At 49.4% G+C, this 24,926-nt stretch overlaps 1 protein-coding gene across 3 annotated transcripts; it reads right to left on the minus strand.

The window, feature by feature from the left end:
* Positions 1–903: 903 nt before the first annotated feature.
* Positions 904–23,644, minus strand: FAM222B (family with sequence similarity 222 member B). 3 transcript variants are annotated; one of them, XM_033171984.1, is made up of 3 exons: positions 23,585–23,644; positions 4,671–4,795; positions 904–2,523 (listed from the first exon to the last, which is right to left on the minus strand). In XM_033171984.1, the coding sequence occupies exons 2-3, from the start codon at positions 4,750–4,752 to the stop codon at positions 977–979; spliced, it is 1,629 nt and encodes a 542-aa protein (XP_033027875.1). In that variant the 5' UTR covers positions 4,753–4,795; positions 23,585–23,644; the 3' UTR covers positions 904–976. The 3 variants fall into 3 exon arrangements, with proteins under 3 accessions (XP_033027875.1, XP_033027874.1, XP_033027876.1); XM_033171983.1 differs by having other exon boundaries at positions 23,541–23,587; XM_033171985.1 differs by lacking the exon at positions 23,585–23,644 and having other exon boundaries at positions 904–2,408; positions 4,671–4,796.
* Between the last annotated feature and the right edge of the window lie 1,282 nt (positions 23,645–24,926).

Genomic DNA, 24,926 nt, shown 5'->3' on the forward strand with positions numbered 1-24,926 from the left:
AGGGAAAGGGGGGGAAGAGGGGGGAAGGGGCAGTGGGCTGACCCCCAGAGTGCTACTCAGACCCCACCACGCTACCAGGTAACATTCACACAGAAATATTACACGTCCGAGTTTACAGTGTACAGCAATCGCTTTAGCCAGTGTACAGAGAAAGATTTTTTTTAAAAAAATGCAGCTGTTAATCATTATTGTGATTATTATTTTTGTTTAAACTGCAAACTTGATGGTGATCACTGTATGCTCAAGTTCTGTATTTGAAGGCCAAGGCTGTGAGAGGATGCAAGAAAACTGGGAAAATATCCCTCTCTGGTACATTTACAGTGGTATCTCAGGTTAAGAACTTAATTCCTTCCGGAGCTCCGTTCTTAACCTGAATCTGTTCTTAACCTGAAGCACCACTTTAGCTAATGGGGCTTCCCACTGCCGCTGTGCAAAGTTCTTAACCCGAGGTACTATTTCTGGGTTAGCAGAGTCTGTAACCTCAAGCGTCTGTAACCCAAGGTACCACTGAGAGGTGACATGATAGCTGTCTTCAAACATCTGCAGGGCTGTCATGTGGAAGATGGGGCAAGCTTGTTTTCTGCTGCTCCAGAGGGGAGGACCCAAACTGATGACAAGGAGGAGATTCTGGCTGCACATTAGGAATAGCTTCCTGAGGGTAAGAACTGTTTGACAGTGGAATGGACTACCTGGGGAGAGGGTGAGCTCTCCTTAGCTGGAGGTTTCTAAGCAGAGGTTGGGTAGCCACCTGACAGGGCTTCTCGAGCTACGATTCCCGCACTGCAGGAGGCTAGACCTCTGCTTAAAAACCTCCTCTGGCAGTTAGCCACCAGGATCACCAAAGTTTGCAAGTTTTAAAAAAAGCAATAAACCAAAAGGAATAAAACGAAACAAACAGCCACACACCTTTTGCTTATTAATTCAAATTAAGACTAACCCTAATCTTCGCTCTGGTCAGTGAAAAGTGACGGCTGCCTTATCTATACCCTGGGTGCTGAATATGAAGGCTGCGACTATCCGCGGGATCATGGGCTCGGTTCATGGCGGGGCGGGGGGCTTTGCTCAGCACCCCCCCACCGCCCTGCTGCTCCCGGAGACAGGAGTGCTGGAAGTCCCCGCTCAGGTATTCCATCGTCTGCATCAGGCCACCCTGGGTAGGCGGGCCGCTGGCCCCGGCCCTGTAGTGAGGTCCGCCTGTGCACTCCAGGCCAGCCCCCAGGGGCTGCCCCCCACCTCCGCCGTGGAAAGGCATTGCCAGGTCCTGGGAGCCCGAGCTGTCGCTGTTGGGCGTGGGCAGAATGTTATTCCACAGGGGCTGGAAGTAGTGCCCGTTGGTGTAGGGGGTGGGGCCCGGCAAGCTGTTGACCGGCGGCGAGGGGGTGGGCTTCTCCAGCGGGGGCTTCACGTTGAAAGGCTGGCCCATGCAGAGGTCCAGGGCGTAGCCAGGGGCCTTGCCGGCAAAGCCCTGCCCAGGCAGCTCCCGCCCGGGGGGCTTCCCCATCAGGCCCGAAGGGCCGACGGCCTCGCCGCACATCTGCTGCAGGTGAGCAAGCTGGTGCTGGTTCCAGGCTGCCACCTGCTTCATTTCGCTTTGGTAGGCGGGGGGCCCCCGGCCGACGACACCCCCCAGCGGCGGGACACCCATGGCCCCGGGGCCCGAGGGGGGGACCCCGGGGTCCACCACGCAGGAAGGCAGGGGCGTGGGGACGTTGTGGGCAGACACCCGGGTGCTCGCGCTGATCAGGAGGTTGCGGCTGATGGGGCTGGGGTTGGCGATTTGTCCCTCGCACACTGAGGTAGCGCTGATGCCCGCGCGGGCCTGGCAGAACTGGTTAATCTGGTGGACGATGCTGCTCAGATCCGGGGGCTGGTTCTGCTGCAGCGTGGCAGCCATGGAGAGGGGGATGGTTGAGGTAGACACAGTCACATTCGGTGGGGCGTCGGCGTCGGCCATCTTCCGGCCCCCATGCAGGCCCACTGCCGGCGGCTGCTGCTGCTGGAGCAAGTGGTTGGCGTGGTGTGGCGGTGGCTGCAGGGCTGGGTGGGCCATGCTCTGCGGGTGCTGGGGCTGCTGCAGGGCTGTGGGGATCCCCTGAGGGTGCTGCTGCTGCTGCTGCGCCAAGCCCTGGGCGTGCTGCAGAGCCTGCTGACGGGCCAACGCCTGCGGGTGGCTTAAAGTGCTGGGTGCTGCGTAGGGGGCGGAGGGGGGGTTCATCATGGCTTCCGGCAGCAGGCGCGTCCGGGTCCCGTCAAAGTCCTTGACGATCCCTTTGGCTGGCGGGGACCGGACAATGGCCAGGAGGCCTGTCTTCACGGCGGCCTGCGACGGGTAGGGGCTGTAGCGCTGCCCGGAAGTGTCCAGCCCGTTCACGGTGCGGCGGATGTGTTTCCGCTGGGGGACCTTGACGCTGTTGGGGAAAATTTTGATAGTCAGAGGATGGCTGGCCACCTTCTTAGCATACGCGTCCAACTCTGCTGGAGTAGGGTGCTGCTGTGCGGCTCTCATTTTCTGTGGAGTGTCCCCTGGTTGGGGGGAAGGGAGGGGTGGGTGGGAAAGAGGAGGAGGAGGAAGGAGAGAAGCGGGAAGAGGGAGAAGAGAAAGGCAGAGAGACAGAGAGAGAGAGAGAGAGAGAAAGAAAACGAGAGAAAGAAAAGAGACTCCATCAACACTGACTCAACAAACAGCCAGTGCTGCCTCTTAAGAACAAAAAGAACTGCCCCTCCCAGAAAGGTCCATCTAGGTCAGGGGTGGGGAACCCTGCACCCTCCAGATGTCTCTGGACTTCAACTCCCACAGTCCTCTGCTATCAGTCATCCTCAGGCTGCTGGGAGTTACAGTCCAGAGAGCCTCACAGGTTCCCTGTCCTTGATCTAGTCCAGATATACACAGAGAGACACTTCTGGGAAGCTCACCAGCAGGACATAGATGGCAATGCTCTCCGTCCCCCAATCCCGGTCCCATTGTTTATCCACAGCACCTGGCAACCACACCCTAAGGTAGACTGTGTCTGAACATGGAGGCTCTCTTCTTTGCTTGAGGCAACAGAAACGGAGCAAAGCTTACTTCTGCTGGGCCAGGACAGATCAGGAGTCCTAAGGTAGAAGTAGCCAAGGTGGCGCCTTCGCCCATACTGTTGCTGGACTCCCAAATCCCATCCGTATCCTGCACCACTGGCCATGCACTGAGTTGGGAGCCCAGAAATGCCTGGAGGGCACCACGCTAACTGCCCCCCTGGCCCTTGTGGGTAAGAGGCCTTCCCTATATGAGGAGGTGTGTAACTCTTAAGGAAGATATTCAATCTGAATCAGATTGGTCCATCAAAAACCAAAAGAAAGAAGCCCAGCCCTTCTTGGTGGGACATTCCTCAGCTTCACAGAATCATGGAATTGTAGAGTGGGAAGGGGTCTCCAAAGGGTCATCCAGTACAACCCCCTGCAATGGAGGAAGACAGCTGAAGAATCCCTGACAGGAGGCCATCCAATCATCCTGTCTCAATGTAAGCAACCTCCTCTGAAGCATTCCTTCAACCCAGTCAGATGAGCAGGGTACAAATAATAATAATAATAAAATTATTATTTATTTGGGATAAGGACTTAACTCCACCCCCTGCAGCTTTAGTTTGGGTTACTATCCTCTGATTAAAATGAATTTCCAGCGTAGGTATTGCTTGGAATCAGACGAGTGTTTGAAAAAGAACAAAAACCACTCCGTTCCCAGATGGCAGCCTCCCCCATCGGCAGGCAAGCCTCTCACCCCTCTGGGGGTGACTGAACACCTCAGCCACAGCCACAGCAGACATGGAGATAGGGCAAAAATTACCAGCAGAGCCAACTGAAAAGGAGAGGACAGGGAGGCACACAGAGCTGCGGTGGGCAGTCTCCTCTGTGTCCACACATACCCAGGAGAGGAAGAGTAGCTGGGGCTCAAAGGAGCCTCTAATGCCTTGTTTCCAGCACAGGATTTGGGAGTATGGAGGCTGTCAACCAGCCACGAAGCACTGCAGCTTCAGGGCGGGTTGTAAACCCAGATAAAGCACATTTCACAGTGTCAGCAAGACAAAGGCAACTGTTATAGCACATCAATGGTGCTGAAAAGCATGGTGGAAATAATAGCTGTGAGAACAGTCAACACTTCCTCCGTGACCCCCTGCTTCTTTTTTAGATTTCACTAAAGCAGCTTTTTTTCTTTTAAAAACAACTTTAGAATAGAGGTGGAGGAAAGTATGTCATGCCTGCCCAGATACTGTGGGGACTCCAACTCCCATCAGCCTCAGGCAGCATGACCAAGGGTCATGGGTGCCCCCATCTTGGCTTCTGAAATGATGGGAGAGTCACTCAGGGAGGGAGTTTGCCAAGAAGGGTCCCGAAGGCCACCTCTCTCTGCCTGCATTGGCCACAAGGAGGGTGGCTGATGTCAATCTGGGTGAGTGGTGGAAGGGACCCCAGATAAAGGTCCCAGGTTCAACCCACAAGACCCTAGACCCTAAGAGAAGCCTGCTGGGTCAGGCCACTGGTCCATGGTGCAGCCTTCTCTACTCACAGTGACCCCCTAGATGCCCCCATGGGAACTCCTTGAGCAGGACCTGAGCGCAACAGCAGCTCTCCCCTCCTGTGGGTTCTCCCAGCTCACAACTGCACTGTCCAGATTCATGGTGGTGGCAGCTACTCACATTTCTGAAGTCCAGCGTTCATCTGCGGGTAAGAAAGCAGCTGGAAGGAGAGGTCGCCTGGTCCCGGCAGACAGGCCAGCATGGCAGGCAGTCACTAGCACATGGGGCCCTCAGTCCTCTGCACACTGCAAGGAGAGAGAGAAGGCAGGCAGGTGAGAATCCAGTCCAGCCTAGGGAACAAGGGCAGCCCGCCAGGCTATAAAGGCTTTCATTCTTTGGAAAGATTCCCTTCCAAAAATTTATCTGCCTTTAAATTTATTGGTCAATTCATATTTGCTTATTATCAAGAACATAGGTGCCTTTTTGATATATGGGACAGTAAATCTAATTTGCTTTTTAAAACAAACAGAAGCTACTGCTGATGGTTGGAAGGAAAAGGACCACGTTTACACTTACTTACTTACACACACACACACACACACACACAGAGAGAGAGAGAGAGAGAGAGAGAGAGAGAGAGAGATGATTACTGATCTAGTATCAACTTCTGAGTCTTTACAGATGTGAAGATGTAAGCAAAAAGCAGAAGATTCTTCACACATCATTTTTTCATGGTCCACTGCAGATTTTTCCCAGAATCTCCCATTACAGAGCGAGGGAAGAATCTACTTTCAACACCCCAACATTGATCAATGCATTTGCTTTGGGGGGGGGGGGGCTGGGAGACAGAGAGAAATGCAGCACACTGAAGGAAAGAGCATGTGAAAGATCCAAGTTCAGACTTGGAAAAATAAAGGTGTTTGAAATGACAGGATTGAATAGCAGTGGGGTTATTGAAGATGGAAGCTGCAGCAGCCCTCACGCCCCGTTCTCAAAACCTAAACCCTGAAACCTATTTGATGTTTCCACCAGGTGGGGGTGCCTGAAAGCAGTCAGGTTGGATGAGATGCTACCTCCTCCTTCAGTGTCTGCCTGACGTGGCAATTAGATCTTCATGATGTTTCCAAGGCACAGAGCTTGCCTGGCTTAGCCTTGCAAATCAATTCACCAAATGGGAGTGGGGGGGGGGAGTTCATCCATAAAACAAACTATTTTCCTGCATCTGCGTCAATGACATTTTTGGCATTCTGATGGCCAAGAAAGAAGGAGCAAAGGAAGACAGACGCACACCAGTTTGCAAAAGCTTCCCTCCCTACTTGCCTAAAGGCAGTTCTTACTCACCAGAGGCGATCAGAAGGGAAGCTATTTAAAGTTCTGCTCGGCAGCTTCAAGCTACCCAAGTCCCTTCCCTGCAAACTGCCCAAATGCATAAACTGACAAGCAGGGAGAGATTGGGGCCGAGAAACCCTTCCTCCTGAGCTGCTTGCTTCTAAGGACAGCCTGGCAGCTGAATCAATCCAAAGGCCCAGCATCCCGGGTGTGAGGGAAGCTTTTAAAAGATGCACAATGTGGATGTCCCCATATCGTGAAAGGGTCTGAGAGGTGCTGGTGATGGGGAGAGAAAGTGGCGACGGAGGTCAATGCTAAAAACAGTATACATTAGCACCTTCTCAAGCTCTGTGTGCAGGTGGCTTGGGGCTGTGGGAAGCTTCTGGCCTCCTTCCCTGCCCACAAATCTCGTTTTTTGCTAACCAACAGACCAGAAAGTAGCTGCTCACCCCCTCCCATCTGAGACATGGCTTTTAATTTTTTAATTATTAACACCACTTTGCTCTTCCCAGATAAATGGTTCAAAGCACTCTGCAGAGGGGAAAGCCTCCCCTGCACCATCATCTCAATATCATGAGCACATGAACAGGTAAGTCCAGTGGCTGACCCCAGAACCCACGCAGCACTGGTCACCCCCCAGCTGTTGTCCGTTCTGGCAGTACTGCACACCAGCCTCAAGTAAAGCCAGCTGGTACTTCGATAGGACACAGCTGTTCAGAGATGGATTCTGCAAGTAATTCTAGTTCTCCTCCTCCTCGAGAAGGCTCCAACACTGAGGCTAAGGAGGAGCAAGCTGAGAGGCAGGGCTACCTCCAGGGCTGGTTGCAAGAAGGCAGGCACAGGAGGGCTGGTTAAGGGCAAAGCCCCACTTGGCCAAATGGACCAGCCTCCCCTGCCAAGCACTCATACCTCCCCCCCTGCCAGTGGGAGCCCTTCTCAGCCCTCCATGTCTTCTCTGCAAAGCTGCAATGACAACTTTGCAAGTTCAGTCCAGCAAAGTTAATAGCTCACCTGTCTACACCAGCATTAGAAATTTGCCAGGCGCCAGGATGCCGCCTGATGTCTCCACCATCTGGAGGTGCATGCCTGGAGATTCTTTGGGTTTTGCCTGTTTTCACACACTAACAACAGATTCTGTAAAATTCTATCATTGGTACCTTATCCGCACAATCAGAACAAATTTCAGGAGCCAAAAAGTTGTATTGAAAAATATGACTTTCGAGCCGTCTGGCCCCCAAATGGCAACTGAATGCCACAACAACTGCCCAATTCTGCCCTTGAGTGTCTGAACGTCACAGAAGCGCAATCCACGGAAGGTTGAAAGCAAAACTCCTCCTGAGAGAGACCACGCTGTCCTGGAAGGGACAAGAGAGCCAACAGGCCAATGACTTTGTCCAGGGCTTGCACCGGCCTCGGCCTCAGGCACTGGCTTCCATGCAAACCTGCTGGGCCCACAGGCTGGCTTCTCTGGAGGTGACAGAAGAGGCTTGCTCTTCTCCTCTCCTGGCACCTGCATGATTCGCAAGATGGATATACACACAACAAGCTTCTGCAGGAAGGCCAGCCTCAGTTCCTGGGCCCTCCTTGCCCATTAATGAAAAGCAATTTATCAGCTTAGCTCTGAAGACTTGGATCTGTCTTTTAACACACTTTCACACCACCCCTTGATGCTTAAAGGGACACTCTCAAGGAGAAAGGCTTTGAAGGCAGGGAATCTAATCCCAATCCTCAAGGTGGAAAGAGAGAGCAGTCAATCATTACCTGGGGCCTTTTTAGAAAATGAAGCAGGTGACTGGCTGGCTGGCTATCCATCAGATCCATCAAGGTGCAAACTGTCCTGGCACAGGAAGTCAGGGTTTGACTTCAGTATCTGGCAAGCTGTCCCCTGCCAGACTCTGCGAACGAATGAGATCAGCATTGCAAGTGACCAAATTACTGCAGTGGTACCTCGGGTTACATACACTTCAGGTTACATACTCCACTAATGCAGAAATAACGCTTCAGGTTAAGAACTTTGCTTCAGGATAAGAACAGGATAAGAACAGAAATCGTGCTCTGGCGGCACAGCAGCAACGGGAGGCCCTATTAGCTAAAGTGGTGCTTCAGGTTAAGAACAGTTTCAGGTTAAGAATAGACCTCCAGAACGAATTAAGTACTTAACCAGAGGTACCACTGTACTTTCCATTTGGAGCCCAGCTTGGGGAACTAAAGGAATGAGAAATGTTATTCACAGCACATGGTTGAACTACAGAACTTGCTTCCACTGGAGGCAGAGGATTAGACAAATTCATGGAGGAGAGGGCTAGCAAAGGCTTCTAGCCATGATGCCTACGTTCTGCCTCCATGCCGAAAGCTATTGAAGTGACAGAGGATGGCGGGAAGGCATTACAGCATAAACTCTTGGCATTTGCTCTGACCATTCGGTAAGTCAGCAAAAACCACCTCCACGGAATGGAGTCAATTTATGCAGTAATTGGCTGCTGATTTGCAGACACTGTTGAATGGAAAGGGTTTGAAATAACACTGCTGGTCACAGATGGCGTGTTCTAAGAGGGCTAGACAACCACTGAGTAATTCTGCCTGATAATTTGCCCCGGCAAACAGCTGCTGCTCCCAGGAAAGCACCTTGGAGGCAAATTATATACAGGGATGCACCCTCCCTCCTTCCCAGGACCAGCAGAGCCTGCAAGCCTCATCATCTCTATGATTTGCAAATTTCTTTCTTTCTTTCTTTCTTTCTTTCTTTCTTTCTTTCTTTCTTTCTTTCTTTCTTTCTTTCTTTCTTTCTTTCTTTCCAAGAGCAAACATGGGCAGCTGAGAAGCCCATCACTTTGGAAGCAAAATAGGTCCGCCCTCAAAATAAGGTGGTGGTTCCTACAGACTGGGGAGACATCCTAGGTATGAAGGAGGATGTAAATTCGTGAAGTAAAAGAAGCAAGACTCCCATCAGCCCCAGCAACCCATAAGGAGCGACATGGGAGCTGGAGTCCAGCAACATCTGGCAGGTCACCTGCCCTAGGAGTTTGTGGTCCCCTGGAGACTGACACCAGGAGTGGGAAAGCACACCTGAGGCAAAATGTTCTCCAGCACCCCCACTCCCTATGCAATCCTCAAGTTAGCCAGCCCTGACCCCATAGCAGGTGCATGCCACACAACAGGGGAGGGTTCTCTGCCAGGCCAACAGGAGGTCTGAACAGCAGAGCTCTGCTTAGGGGCAGGGGATACACTGCAGGATCTTCTCAGGGGTCCTCTCACTCCCTTGCGCTGCCTGTGAACTGGAGTCCAGACAGGAAGGATGTTGAGCCATTTCCTTCAGGCAAGGGAGTTCAAATGCCCCCACTCTACGGGCTGGGATGGCAAGGGGCGGGGGAAGGAGAGGTGCAAGGAGCGCAGGCCATTTTCTGAATTAATTGCCCGATATCTCACTAAGGCAATGGGGATGACCAGGGGCTTTGGAAGTGGGGCGCCCACCAAGCTCACCGCCCTCCCCCACAATCCCCAGAAACAAGCCTGTTAACTTAAGCTGCTTTGGCAACAAAACAAACAAACTGGCAATAGGGAGCCGGGCTGCAAGTGGCTCTTGAGGATTAAACTGATTTGAGAAGCTGGGGGGGGGCACTATTCCTGATCCTCCTTATTGGGAGGGATATAAACAGACACACAGTCCCTGCTGCCTCCCTTCACATAAACTGATCTTTCACAAGTTCTGAATCTCAAAAAGCTGTTATCTAGTTTCAAAAAGTCACCATCCCCTCCAACCCAACAGCCACACAGGCCCAGCTTTTCATAGGTGGCCGTTAAAAAAAACGAAACAAATTCAGGCAGTAGCCCTGCTTCCCGCTTGCCCAGCAACTTGTCTCCCTCTTGGGGGATTTCCAATCACCGCCCTTCCTCTTAGGAGGGTGCTCTGCCTTTCTCCCGAGATGAAGAAGCTATGTCAGGAGGTGAAAATAAAGTCCTCCTCAGAAGGAAGCCTTTATTCTTATATACATTTATTTCTTGCATTTCTACCCCACCTTTTTTCCTGCAAAGGAGCTCAGTGTGGTGGATAGTCCACCACCCTAATTTAATCCTCACAACAACCCTGCGAGGTAGGTTAGGCTGAGGGACAGGGACTGGCCCTCAAGGTTAGGCAGGGAGCTTCATGGTTTGAATCCTGGTCCTAGTCTATGTCACACTGGCTCTCAGTGTCAGGATTTTAAAAACAAGCCACTGTTTTATTATTATCTGCTCAAACAAATGGGGGCGGGCGGGGGGGGGGAGAAGAGGAAATAGATTGTGCCTGCTCCAATGGCTTGGGGGAGGCGGGGCCTTCTAGCTTTTTTCTCCTTGGTGCAGTGGTGATAAAGCTACCTTCCTCCACCTCTGTTGGCAAGGGCATTGAACATGTAGCCCTCCAGGTGACGCTGGACCCCTAACGCCCTCTCGTCCCAGGGATTAGGGGAGCTGGGAGTCCAGAAATATCTGGAGAGCTGCATAAGAGGCCACAGCCACTCCCCGCAAGGAGGCAGCAAAATGACCTGTCCTCAGAGGAAGCCACACGCTAGGCTTCACTCTCATCAGAAGGCACATCCAGAACAGTCACTTGCCCGGAGAACATAGCAGGCAGGGGGGCTATTCAGAGGGCAGGCACTTTGTATGCTTACATGCCCTAAAAGTAAGCCTTTTGGGGGGAGGGGGCCAGAACGTTAAAGAGTGAAGGAAAAGTCCATGTCACTAGAAGGCCTCTTCGGTTCTGCTGCATTAACAAGGGCTGCTGCAACCGGCCCCTCCACTTCAGGGATCCTCAGAACCTCTGGGCTGTGCTATCTGGACTATGAATCACTTTAATTAATATTTACCAAAGTGCCTGAAAAACTCCCTTGCCTTCTCTGTTTTTCGCCCTTGACACCACTCAGCCAAGCTGCTGCTGGAGGATCAATGCTTCTGAGGCCCTTGCTCCTTCCCAGCAAGGCAAGGAGGGGGTGGGGAGAGAGCCTGACGGCAGCAACTCCAAGGCCTAATTGCACATACATTATGCAGTTGGTTCTGGCTGGGTATAAAGCGCCACATTCTGGAGGTTGAAGTTTCCCAGGCTTGACGTGATTTTGAAGGTGGGAAATCACCCCCCAAATTACAGCACATTTCTCCACCGCCACCTTGCACAGAGCCCCACCCTGCTTGGCAGAGCAACCTGGGCCAATGCAATCCAGGCAGGGCAAGTGGCGCAACCTTTATAAATTATGCAAATGAGGTGCAATCCTGATTACTGGAAACCCTATCCTGGTTACTTTAAATTCTGTCCTGAATTCTGGCAACCCTGTTCGGGCTACCACCTCAGGTACCTGTGATTCCGCCAGGCATCTTTCATCGGGTCTGTATTTTTGCAACCTTCAGCAGCAGAGAAGGGCCGCAGTTCAGTGGAAGAGCATCTGTTGCACAAGCAGAAGGTCCCAGGTTCAATCCCCAGTGGCATCAACAGGTAGGGCTGGGAGAGACTCCTGCCTGAAATCCTGGGGAGTCATTGCTGCCAGTCAGTGCAGACAATTCTGAGCTAGATGGGACTAATGGTCTGACTCAATGTAAGGCAGCTTCCTGTGCGCCTAGATCCTTGGGAAAGTGATCTCCACAACCATAAAAATGTTCTGCTTTCCTGTGAATGAGGACACACACACAGCCCTGATTGCAAACCACAAGACCAAGAGCCCTCAGCTGTGTGTGACCCTAAAACCGCTTCTGACATAGGAGAGAAAGAACTGAAGGACCTTTATACCTTCACTTTAACACAGAACAGCAAGTTTTGTGCATTCCTCTCCCCTACTTCTTCCCTACGGATGCTACAAGATAAATAAAACCAGGCCTTGATTGCTTCTTAAACAAGTGCAACAGGCACTTTCATTTACTGTCAGAAGCAGCAGCAGGTACAAGTTATTCAAAAATTGCAGAACCGAGATGTAAACCCCCCCCCATGACAACTTTAAAAGGGACGGGAACAAAACACAGTAAGAAACAACCTCAAAGCTGTAGCAGGCCTTTTTCTTTCCTTTACAAACATTATAAACCACTAAGGTTTAAAGGCAAAGGGAAGACTTAAACTACTTGGCAAGTCGTGTTCCCCCTAAAAGGCCACTGATGAAGACAGGCTGCAATGATGAGCATGACTTTTTATCCAGACAGTTTCTCTTTTGGACACTGGGTGGGAGCATGAATCATTATTTTGTCCCCATCTTCTCTGCAACCTAAGACTGTTCAGCAGGGGTGTCCAACCTGTGCCCTGCCCTATATGGGGCTAAACTTCTGCTCCCATTATAGTTGATCAACAGTCATGCTGGCTACTGGGAGCTGGAATCCAACATCATCCTGGATGGCCACAGCTTAGCCATCCTGCCTCACAGTTTCATATGGAACAATATTTGCAAATCATTGCTTGCCTATTGAGAATGGAGTCATGGCCAGGACGCTAAAGAAGAGAAACTTCACAAAAGCTGGCTCTCTATTTAGGACATCACCAAACTCATTCTCTCTCTCTCTTTCCCTTTTTAAAGTGGGTTAGTAACTTTTGTGGACTTACTTACAAGGGTGCACAATACTGCTGAGATTCTTTTGAGGTCAGTCTTGTGTTAAGTCCACAAAAGTTACTAGGCCATACAAATTCTTACAAGCCTCTCTGCTTTTGTGATGCATCAGTGGTTGCATCTTTTGCCAATCTGGTGACCTCCAGATGTTTGGGGACTAAACGCTTAAACGCTCATAAAGGAGTCTTAATGCTGTACACCGTTCTGTGTTTTTTTAAAAAAAAAAAATATTTATTATAGGTTTTCCAATTATATCCAAATTACAATACATGATTAAATTTTTCTAACCCCCCCTTTCTCTCACCAAGAGGAGCATACTAAACAAACCCCCCTCTCACTGGGGTGATCAATATTGCTTTCCCAATTTAACCACTTACATTGCACAAATCATTTTTACTTTCACAGACTTCCCCGATCCCCCCCATTGAATCCCTAATTACCCCTAATTCACAGTTATTGCCAATTTAATACTTTTTCTCCTTCTTACATTTTCCATATATCTTTTTCTAAATACTTTTCCAACTTACAAATCCACTTTATCATTTTAAACTATCCTCCGCATTCACTGTATTTCTAAACCTCCATTGTCTAATCCCAAATCCATTTAAACAACTAAATTAAAATTAATTCTACTTTCTTTCCCCCCCCTTTCCCCTCCTATTCACCATTCATTTAAACACATTATCGATTGTCCATTGCCAAACTGTATGTCTATACCGTAATACAAAGAGAATTCCATAAAACCATCATTTTTTCAGCCCACCCCCACCCTTTCAAATTTCAAAATTCCACTGTCCTGGGAAACTAGCCTCTGCTCCATTCTTATCTCATATGTCCTTGAGAGTTTTTCAACAATGTCCAAAGACTGTACCGCCTTCCATTGAACTCTCTTCTTTCCTGTAGTTTTCCCAGTCTTACTTCTCATTGTTTTGAACCTCCTTTTCCTCCTGATTTTTCTGTCTTTTTCCGGCGGGCTGAATCCACCGATATTTCCCTGGATCTTCTCCTCTTCTATGTGAATATCCTCATAGCTTTCACAAAAAGTCCTAAATCCATTTTCCTGCACAGCCAAGTCCGCAGATACCACTGTCCCCGTTAGCTGGTTTAGCTGGTTAACTCCCACTGTTAAATTGTACAAAAGTTCCAAAACCTTTGTTTTGAAGTCCTTCATCCGTTTCCCTTTGGGCATCCTCAAAGTCCATAAAAACCATAAAGCTTATGCAGTCCAAATATTGTCTTTCGTTGCTAAAGCAACCATTCAAAATTTCCTCAAAAAGGGGGTAATAGTATCTTAAAGGCTTCAGAAATTTCCTTGTCACAAAGTTAATAAATTGCTTCGGAATTGAAAGTTACACTGTTTCCTTTTCATTCAACGCTCAGGGAACAGACTTCAGTTTTTAAAGTTCCCAGAACATCCGAATTCAAAATCGCTTTTCTTTTTTTTCTTTTCTTTTTTTTGAATCAATACTTACAAAGTCGAATTAGCCGAATCCTAGAAGAATTGGGTGCTCTCTCTGACGGCAGCCGCTACTTCTCGCTGCGAGGTTAGCGGTGGATCCACAGCCCCCACGCCTCAACCTCGGTCGTCACGGCAGCCCTTACTAGGGCTTACCTGAGAGCAAGGGAGGCACCCCTGGGGGACCCGCCGGATCCCATGGCTCCAGGACTCACCTCCTGGAGTTTTTTGGGGGGTCAAAGCGCAGTTTCGACTCCCCCCTCCCTCACAGCGACGGAGAAACCTCGGAACCGAGGTTTCCCCCGACTGTGCAGAATGGCGCCCAACCGGAAGTCCTGTACACCGTTCTGATATCTTCTAATAACTGGCAGAATATGAACTGAATAAATAATAATAAAAATAAGTAAGCCCAGCCAGGACTTGTGGTCCTAAACACACGGAGAGGAACAGGTTGGTACCCAGCTCTACCTCTCTTTTAAATCGTAACCAGTGAAGGCAGTAACTCCTGCAGTGCAGGGGGCTAGATGATCCTTGAGGTCCATTTCCAACTTGACAATTCTGATTTTATAACTCCCACTGCCAGTTGCAGAAACCCCACATCCACTCTGGCAGATTCTATTTCAAGGGAGCTGAATTTATCATCTTAGCTGTGAATTGAAGAGAGGAAAGGCAGTGGGAGAGAGAAAAAAGAAAAGAAAAGGAGATCACCAATATATTTGAAGCTGTTCTTCCAGCCAGCTAAGGAAAGGATTTGTTTCCATGAATTGGAGAGGCGGGGGGTTATTATACATAGCTGCTTGATCACACATACCTACCCCACCTCACCTGCTCCCACCTTTGCTCCTATGGCTCCAAAGTCAGCTGCATACATCACTCAACACCTCAACCAGGACGTCTGCTACAAACACATCAACAGGCTCTTCCTTACGCCTGGCAACGTCTTTTTCTTTTAAAGAAGAAACCTGAGTTGGTTGCCCTTCCACTAGTTGTGGCTTCCGGATTTCAACGGCCCAACGTTAATATTGCAAGCTGATTCTATGTGCCAGTAAGTTGACACCCTCACAATTTACAACAGCCTGGAGGGGTAGCTGATCACACTTACATTGCCCCCAAGGCAACTTGTGGGGGATGATTCAACTTCACCTTGCAACCACCCTAGGAAGCAGAGCAGGCCAAGAGATGCTGGCTTGCCAAGGGCACCAAACAGGTGAGCTTCAGTGCTTGGTCAGCAGCCGAGATCGGCTCTCCTGGCTGGCAATTGCAAATAGTCCTTTCCTTGCCCCACCACACAGGAACAGAGTCTGACTGCTGCTCAGGAGCAAAGTCTACAACAGAGGGAGAGCTGCTACCTCTGTACACCCTATCATTAAAAATAATATTTTTTTTTACTTTGTTTTAGGGGAGGGTTGGGAAAACACTCCCATCTGAACCCCTGGAAAGCCAACTGCTGTCAGTCAGTGTGGACTGTACTGAGCCAGAAAGAGCAATGGGCTGGCTCAGTGTAAGGGAACTTCTTACATTCCTATGAAAGGTCAGGTTTGGAGGTGGGGGTGGAGGTCCTGGCAGCTCTTCAGAAGGTTTCACTACCCTTGCCGTAATGAGCGAATCTGTAGAAGGCTGAACACCTCGGCTCCTTTCTATCAGACTTTTAAAAGACCAGAGCCCTCCTGCTCTGTCAACATCTCAAAAGCATGATGTACAGAGCAAATTTTGCCCAAACTGCAGCCATCCTTTCCCCCCTCTGGCCCTTTCTTCCCTTGACTTTCCTTTCTTAGCTCTGATGCTTCTATGATCTAAAGTCACAACGTCCGTCTAACTTCTGATTCATAGGCCAGACAGAAATCAACCAAGATTTAATCAGGGAAGATTCAGAAGGCTCAATTTGCCACAGCTCTCCCTTTAGATTTCGGCATACCCCAGGCTATCCCTTCAGTTTGTGACACTCTGCACCTCTCCTGCTGCAACGAGCACCCTCCAGACCCTTGATCCCAAGCTGGCTCCTAGAAAAGGAACACCCAAACAACAGCAAAAACTGGGCGGGGGGGGGATGCAAGTCATTCAGAGACCAAATGTGCAAGCAAGAAATTCCCCACCTGCCATTTCCCATGCCTACTTGCCCAAGCAGCTTCTGCTTCACCTTCCAGAAATAATGTACGAAATCTGAGCTGCCACAACAGGAATGCACAAACAGAATGAACTGGAGTATGGACCACCAACATCATCATCATTTTATTATTTGTACCCCACCCATCAGACTGGGTTGCTCCAGCCACTCTGGGTAGCTCCCAACAAAATATTAAAAACACAGTAAAACATCAAACTTTAAATAGCTTCCATACACAGGGCTGCCTTCAGATGTCTTCTAAAAGTTGTATAGTTATTTATCTCCTTGACCTCTGATGGGAGGGCGTTCCACAGTGTGGGTGCCACTACCGAGAAAACCCTCTGCAGCTTAGCGACATTAGCTTTCATTTCAAAGCAAAAAGACAAGCCTCTGACCCTTAAGGTTGGAAGACAGGCTTGAAGTTGGGAGCATGTTACCTGGTAAACTCTCAGAAGTCAAGAGGACCTGCAGACCTTGAGGGGCAAAGCTTCAGTGCTCTGCAAATCCCAGGAGGACACGGGAAGGGCCCTGCAGCCGGGTCAGTCCAAAGGCAATTGAGTCCAATGTTCTGCTTGGTAGCTAACCAGATGCCCCAATGGGGTGCCTGGAAGCAGTTCCTGAGCGCAACCACACTCTCTCCAACAGCCCCTCTGTGTGCCTTGCAGAAACAAGCATTTTTGTTTGTTTAAAAAAAGCAAGCAAAAAGTGAAAGTTGCGAACGATTCTCATGGCCTGCTTCCATAATTACAGATAAGAGTATGGGCAGTGTTGTGTCTTGAGCCTTGGCCCAAGAGTCATTTAGCTCAGCATCACACTGCTAGTCCAATTCTCCTGACAGGGAGACAGAGAAATATTTGGTAAGCAGAGCCAAAGAGAAGGGTCCCAGACAAGTACCCATTCCCACAAGGGTCTCTCTGCCCTTGTGGAAGTGGAGCTGGGCAGGGGCAAGAGGGGGTGGGGAGCACCCACTGACTGTCCCAGAAGAGGGAGGGGATTTTTTTTTGCAAACCCTACATTACTAGGCATTACTAGGCATAGAGGGGAGACGGGACAAGAAAACACAGAAAGGCTTTCTATGTGGCTGAGGTCACGAGCTCCTTTAGATCCAAGATTGCCCTTCAATTAATACACACTGAACACAGCATTAACAAACATTTCCCTTTCCTCTTCCAAGTAAAAGAAAACTGATTATGCTGCTGCTGACTGGCTTCAGGAGATCAATTCTGAGAGCCGACACAGTTCCTTCCTTGTCATGAGTGCAATTTGGTCAGCTTGGTTGACTTGTGAGAATAAAAAGCCAAAAATCAAAAGGATGGCACCATGTTGGTGCCAAGGAGGTAGAAGCCAGGATAGGTGACACTTTTGCAGCCTTTCCCCAACCTGCCTCACAATGACCTTTGGGTCCCATTCAATTCTACAATTCTACAGTGCTGCCCTCCAAACCCCACCATGCTGAGTGGAGCTGATGGCAACTGAAGCCCAAAGACGCTGCCAGTGACTCTAGAACAACCTTCACCAACAGGTGCCCGACTTGTGTTTTGAACTACACCTCCCATTAGCCCCAGGCAGCACCAAGGCTGCTCTAGACCATATCCCAGAATACTTTGCAGCACACCAAAAGGGGCCAGCCTGGGATAGAAGTGCTCGGCAGAGAGCCTCAGTGGGACCAACTCATATTGCTGTGCAATCAGGCATACATAAGAACTCTCTCTTCCATCCAGGGGATGGAAAACCTAAATGTTTCCAGTGCTTACTTGGCAAGGCAGCTCAAAACGGAAAGAACTCCGGGTTAACAACATATGCAGTGGATTGTCTCTATGTCACCTCAACCAAACCAGTGCTCAAATCAGGTGGCTGCTAAGTTCAAAGATAAATTGCACAATTAAAACCAAAAAGCAGCAGCATGCTTAATCAGACGCCTCGCTAAAAAGGACCTATATATTTTAAAGGAAACTCCACATGCTTGGAGGGAGTGTTCCTGTTATATTTTATATCAGGGACAAAAGCACATTCATTTTATTTCATGACGTTTGTAAGCAGCCCTATTCCTCAGATGAAATAGTAGGTTTAATAAAGTAAAGTCAGCTCATGAGAAACGCCACACTTTTTTACACTCTGGATCCAGACCGTTGCTTCTGCTGCACACATAGAAATTGAACTTAAATGAAGGCTACATCTTAATAACTCTGGGTTTATCAAACTACTACGTGCAAGGATCAAATTTTACTTTTCAGCCATGAATCCCACAGCATTTGACCTGTGATCTGTTCAACTTCAGATTTAAGATACCTTGGGCAAGACACAGTCCAATCTCATTTTTACAACCTGATCTTTATCATGTTTAATCAGAAGTAAATTCCAACAAGTTCAATAGTTAACCCCTTGAGGCTGCTGTCTCTTGCATGGTTCCCTTGCTTGGAAGGTAGCAATACTGAACTCAAAAGAACTTACTCCCAGGTAAACATGAGAGGAGCAGATGACCCACATGATTACAACTGCCTTGTTGTGTGATCTGCAGGGTTTTTACTTGGGATACAACCTGCACTGAATTCAATGGCACTTACTCCTAGGCAGATGGAAGTAAAATAGGATTGCCATACATCTGAAATGTCCTGGACATAGCTGGAATATGGCAGTTGGAAACAATGTCCAGGCAGAAATTGCAACAATGTCTGGGGAAATCTGGATACCATAAGTCTATCTTTTCGTTGAGATTTTGCAAACAACTTTGGCCAAAAGATAAAAAATATTAGGGGAGGCAGCACTTCGGCTTTGCATGGTTTATTGGTTATAATGGAGGCCAAAGTGGGGAAGGCAGGGGTTAAACAGGCTGGAAAAAACCTGTGACACACTTCATGGAAAGTCTCAAGGGAACTGGAGGCAAAATTTTTTTTTGGGGGGGAGAGGTTTAATGGAAGCATAACAATCATGGCCCTCAATTGTTCAAGGTCAGCAGTGTTTTTAGACATACATATGTAGTCAAAAGAAAAAATCAGATCAAAGCAGTACTTACTTCTGAGTAAATATGCATTGGAGTAGGCTGCATAAGAGGGGAAGAAGCAGAATAAATTCTCTTATTCTGAGGAGGTTATTTGATCAGGCTTGTTAAAACAGACCACCATCAAAACCTTACTTTGCTTACAGCGATTTCCTTGACTTCAGACACAGAAAAATGATTTTTTTTAGGTGGAGGGGAGAATAAGAAAAGGGAATCAGATCATTTCACCTGCCACTCACATCCCCCATCCCGTGGCATTTGTCAAAAGCTGTTCCTCCATTTATCACTTGTGTAAAACCAAAGGTCATCACAAAACATTTATCAAAGCTGTGCCACTCTTCCTTTTAATAATAATTTTAGAAAGTCAGCCTCAGTCTCAACCCTGGTGAGCCTCTTTGCTCCTCAGAGACTTCTGCACCCCCACCCCCACTGCAGCAGGAGGGGACTTAGGTGCGGGGGAAGCCAAGCCAATCAACTCTCTGCAGGTAACCTCTATCTGCATTGCTAGCTCACCTGTAAAATGGCATGTGAACAAGAATAGCAAGTGTGCACATAGGGCTTGAGGAAGTTGTCCTAACACACCCCAAAAAGGCACAGGCAGGCCACAGACAATGCCACAACCTACCTCACTGCCAGCCTTTGCCAACTGGGTGCTGGCTGGGGCTTATGGGAATTGTAATCCACAACATCTTGAGGGCACCTGGCTGGGAAAGGAGCCAAGGAGCGATCAACCACAACTTTCTGACTGTAAAAACCAGAATCCAGAGAATCAGGACTCAGTGCTTTGTCACTGAGGTATGGTTTCCCACCCCCCAAAAAAATTCCTGAAGATTTGAACACAAGACTTGAGGGGCTCATTCTCTCTCAAGAAAATTACACTGATATGATCAGGACTGGGGAAGAAAACATCTAGAAATCTAGCATCAGTTCCTAAATGAGCCACAATTGTCCTCCAGCCTTGAGCACGGTTGGGGCTTAAAGTACTAGGAACTGGAGAGGAAACATCTCGGCCCCATAGGTCAGGAGTTGGGACGCTCTGGAAGGTGTTGGGACTTCAGTTCTCATCAGCTCCAGCCAGCATCGGCAATGGATCATGAATGATGGGAGCTGGAGTCCCTCCTGGGTATGATAATTTAAACACCCAAAGAGGCCAACAATTTAGGCTTCTCAATTTGAGATGCATACCTCGGGTTTGTGATGAGCATATATTTATAAGCAGCTATCCTCAGTTTTCAATCTCTTTCTGGTACAGATGGCCACCCAAGCTATCACCGCCCTGATTACCAAGGAATCGGTGCTCCATTGATCCCAGTATCTCACGCTGAGGAAAGATGATGTCCTGTGACAGGCTAACTTGCCCCAACGAAGTTTTTCAAGTATGTGGTAGTAAATATCCCCACTCCCCACTAAGATAGGGAGACCATAAACTCAGTATGGAGATGGGGTAATGGAGAGCAGGGGGCAGAACTCCTACCACTTACAAGAGCAGCAGGAGAGTCTGGCTGCTGGATCAGGCCAAAGGGGGCCCATCCAGTCCAGCCTCCTGTTCTCACAGGAGCTAGCTACATGTCTCTTCTGGGAAGGATACGAGCAGGACCTGAGCACAACAAAAGCACTCTCCCCATTCAAGATTCCCAGTAAATCAGTATCATCAATGGGGCTAGGAAAATTCTGGTTTGTGGCATCACAAAATTCTGGTTTTCAGCATCACAGAAAGCGTAGAAGGATTCACAGCTCAGGGGCAGAGGTCCTGCTTTGTGTGCAGGAGGTTGCAGATTCCGTCTCCAGATAAAAAGGGATTGAGTGCTGGGAACGATGCCCCTCTGCCTGAAAACCTGGAGGCCTGCTGCTGCCAATCAGAACAAACAATTCTGGTTTAGATGGACCTAAATCCTGACCCAATACAAGGCAACTTCCTATTTATTTTTGTAAGCACCAGAATCCTTACACATTCAGGAGCCCAAGTGACCTAGCACCAGACATTCACCCCCACTACCATCCCCAGTTCTGGCAGCAGATATGTAGCCTGAGGAAGGGAGAGGCTGAGTCCATGACAGAGAGGAAATAATCCGAACTGGCTTTTCAAGCCAGATGCAAAAAAGGCCTCTGAGCGAGGCCGAGAATGGAAGTGGCAGCTTGATTAAAGCTACCTCAGCTCCCCATGACAGAACTGCCCCTCAGGCAAGCAGCCATGGAATTTCACATGTTTGCAAACTCTGTATCAAAGGGGTGGTGGTGTTTTTTGTGTTTTTTTGGAGGGGATGGGGTTGCATAATGAGAGTAGGACAAAGTGGATTTCCCCCTAGATAGCACCCCCTCCCCTCCTCCCTCAACCCATTCACATCATCCAAACTTGCCTCATCAGACACTTCAAACAAGGCAGAGAACTGAGAACACCTAAAGAAATTTAGGGAAAGACCCTTAAGTGTAATTAAATCAGCCAAGTCTAGTCTCTCAATTCCAGGAGAAGCCAAAGGTGGTCTACAATAGGCACCTGTTTTTCCCCGTTACTTCCCCTAAGAACAGTGGGGGGAAGGGGCGGCTGTCTCTCCAGGCCCCACAAAGACCAAAAACCAGCATATTTTTTGTTCCCTGCCTCCAAAATCCACAGAGGACATTGAATGTCTCTGTGACAGAGGACAGAAGCAGGATGTGGTTACAATGGGTGCCCTTGCTGGGAGATGAAGGAGCCTTCAGATCTGAATTCCTGCCACAAGGGAGCTGGGCAAAGGGGCCTGAACAAGGAGAGTGTGGGGACTATAGGGCAAGTCTGTTTTGTAAAAGGACACCTGTTCTAATTTGAATTCGAATTAAGTTTGAATTTCAAGAGAGCCTTGGACACATTGGGGAGGCGTGGGGAGTTAGGCTGGCCAAGATTTAGGGGGCTGATATGTAGGGGCGGGGGAAGGTAGCTAACTTACGGAACAAACCAGGTTCACTCAAGGCAGTTGCTCTATAGCATTAAATAGATTTTCAGGGGCACCTGCTTCCTTGACCAAACAGGGGTATAGGGCAAAGCAAGGCCCTAGACCTTCCCTTATTAAAAAGAAATAAAATTTACCATGTCTCCCCCGTACCTTTGGAATGAGACCAAACCTTATTCCTACTGCTACTAAAGGTGGACACACACAAAGACGCCCAATTCAGTATGGTAGAAACCTCAAGAGGTGGTGCAGGAGGGGGGCACCACCTTTCCAGGTAAAGGCAGCAGGCAAGGCAAGAAGATGAAAAAGGGAGAAGAGTGGAGTTAATGATTCTGTCAGAGGAACAAGGAGCCAGGCTGAATTCTTTTTTGGGGTGGGGGAGAAGGGTGATGCCTTAAGGAGAGGAAGTGAGAGAGGCTGCAAGCTGAAAGGGGTGGATATTGGTGATGGAGCAGGATATGGCACTGGGGAAAGATTTATGGGAATAGGGGGGGGGGGAGAGACCTCAAGAGAAAGTGGGGGCTGCAATGGGGGAGAGAAGTAGAAGAAGTGCTGGGCTGCAGTGCAAGCTGTAGTTCATTGTGGGAGGGGCAAGATGCCCACCTCACACAGGGGGGGAAACCAGCGGAGGCAGCAAGTTCAAGGACCCAGGTGTGGGGAGGGGAGAGAGAAATGATGCAAGAGCAAACATGAGCAGCCTCAGCTGGATTTGTGCAGGAAGGAAAAGGGAAAGGAAAAGAAAGCAGGAGGCCACCTGATGGAAAGAGGAAGCTGGAGGGTGGGTGGGGGGAGGCTGCAAGTTCAAGGGGTGGGGGTGGCTGCAATGGAAAGAGGAGACTCTGATGGTGCAGGAGGAGGAGGAGCAACCCAGACCGGAAGGGGTTTTTTTTGGGGGGGGGCTTCCCTAAGAAGCGAGGAAGCAGGTGACTTTGCAAGTTCAAAATCGGTAGGCAGATAAGCAGGGGCAAAGAAGGTGCAGCGAGAGGAGGCTCCTCAGCAGCAGCGGGATTGGGGCGGAGGCGGGGGGAGAGGCCACACCGGCCCCCTGGAGTAATTTTTTCTTTTTCTGCAACATTCGTCTTGATACTGGGATTGGGGAAGAATGATAAAAAGGGGTACGAGGGGAACGGGACGACCAGCAGCAGATGAGGCTACAATCTATTTCGAAACAAATTTCAAAATGGGGCGTTTGAATTTGGAGCAGGCTGAAAAATAACATGTGTATATATAGATATGCATATATGTGAATGTGCGTGTGGGGGGGATAATCCTCTGTTCCCCACCTCAACAGATACGGGGTGCAAAATTAATGGGAGGGGGGATGGAATTTCCCCAGGCTCTAATTGCCCCCAGATACACAGCCCCCCTCCATCGTCCTAACCCCCCTTCACATCCCAATTAATTACTCCACAAATACACAACCCCCCAATTATCACCCACATTAGTTACCCCACAGTCGCCCCTCATTAATTCCCCCCCCCCCACGCAGAGAGGCCTTGAATGCTCCCCCTCTTTTCGGGTGGGGTTTTCCCCCTACCTCCCCTCCCCCCCCGGTATGCCGTCCGCCCCTCCCCCCACCGGGAGCGGGAGGGGCGCCTGGCCGGGCCTGAGGAGAGGTGGGGGGAAGGGTGTCTTTCTAACCGCCCCCCCCCCGGCCAGGCGCAGCTTCCCTCCGCCTCACCCACCGTGGGAGCCCCCGCCCGGCCCTCATGGCGCCGCCGCCGACCGCCTCTCCTCTGGCCGCCTTGAGCCGCCGCCGCCGCCGCCGCCGCCTTCTTTCCCCTCAGAGCCGGCTCGGCCGCTCCCCCCCTTCCGCGCACGCGCCGCCCGGCCCAGAACAGGCTCCTCCTCCTCTTCCAGCAGCAACGCCTCCAAGAGGGAAGGGTCACCGCAGCAAGCAGGGCACATGAACACTTCCGGCTCTCTGTTAGGGGTTGGTGGGGGTGGGGTGGCGAAAGAGAAGAGAGGCTTGGCGTTGAGGTTTGTTCGTTTCTGCGGGTTCGGAGCAATGGAAGATAACAGCTTTAACATGCACGTGCGCGTTAGTTTCCATCACACCCACCGTATCTCCGGAGGTCAAATGGAAACCGGAAGTGAAAGTTACGTTGGGGGGGGTTTCGTTTGCGACGCGGACCTTTCCTTATCTCTATGGCTTTTTTGTGCCAGTCTGTCTCTCGCTACTGAGCTATGGAGGAAATGCCGGGTTTGACATTCTAGTGCGCACGCGCAGCGCACGCGCTCTCTTTTCCTCCACATCCGAGCACATGCTGGCTGGAGGCTGATGGGAGTTGTAGTCAAGAACATCTGGAGGACATTATGGCCTATTGAGTTAGGGTGGAGCGACTGTAGCAGCCCTGTATATTTTATCATTATTTATTATTGTTGCTGTTTGTTGTTACGGAACGGGAGGGTAACAATTATTATTTTATTAGTATAATTATTATAATGCCCCAGCTGGTGTACACGACCCTCACCCCCTTTAAAACAACCCTGCGAGGTAAGTTAGGCCAAGAGGCAGTGACTGGGCCCCAAGGTCACCCAGGGAGAGAGCTTAATGGCCAAGTGAGGATTTGAACCCTGGTCCCTTCCGGGTCCTAGTGTGAAACTCCAACTACTATATCACACTGGCTCTTTCTCCTCCTTTTTAAATATTTGCATAAACTGCTTAACTTGCTTTTAAATGGCACGAGGTGCTTTACTGTGACGCACCCTGGGCCCTTGTGTCAAAGGTCAAGGAATAAATCTTACTACAGTGGTACCTCGCAAGACGAATGCCTCGCACAACGAAAAACTCGCTAGACGAAAGGCATTCGCTAACGAAAGGGTGACTCGCAAGACGAATTTTTCTATGGTCATGCTTCGCAAGATGAAAATTTCAATGCATTCCTATGGGAATTAAATTCCTATGCATTCCTATGGTCGTGCTTCGCAAGACGAATTTTTTGCAATACAAAATGACTCGCAGAACGAATTAATTTCGTCTTGCGAGGCACCACTGTATTTAATAACTATTGTGACCTCTGTTTTGAGAGAGAAGGTGGGAGGTTCAGAGAGGACAAGTTGTTCCAAGT

The sequence above is a fragment of the Lacerta agilis genome, chromosome 15 (genome assembly GCF_009819535.1).
Source record: "Lacerta agilis isolate rLacAgi1 chromosome 15, rLacAgi1.pri, whole genome shotgun sequence".
In the NCBI taxonomy this organism is placed as follows: Eukaryota; Metazoa; Chordata; class Lepidosauria; order Squamata; family Lacertidae; genus Lacerta; species Lacerta agilis.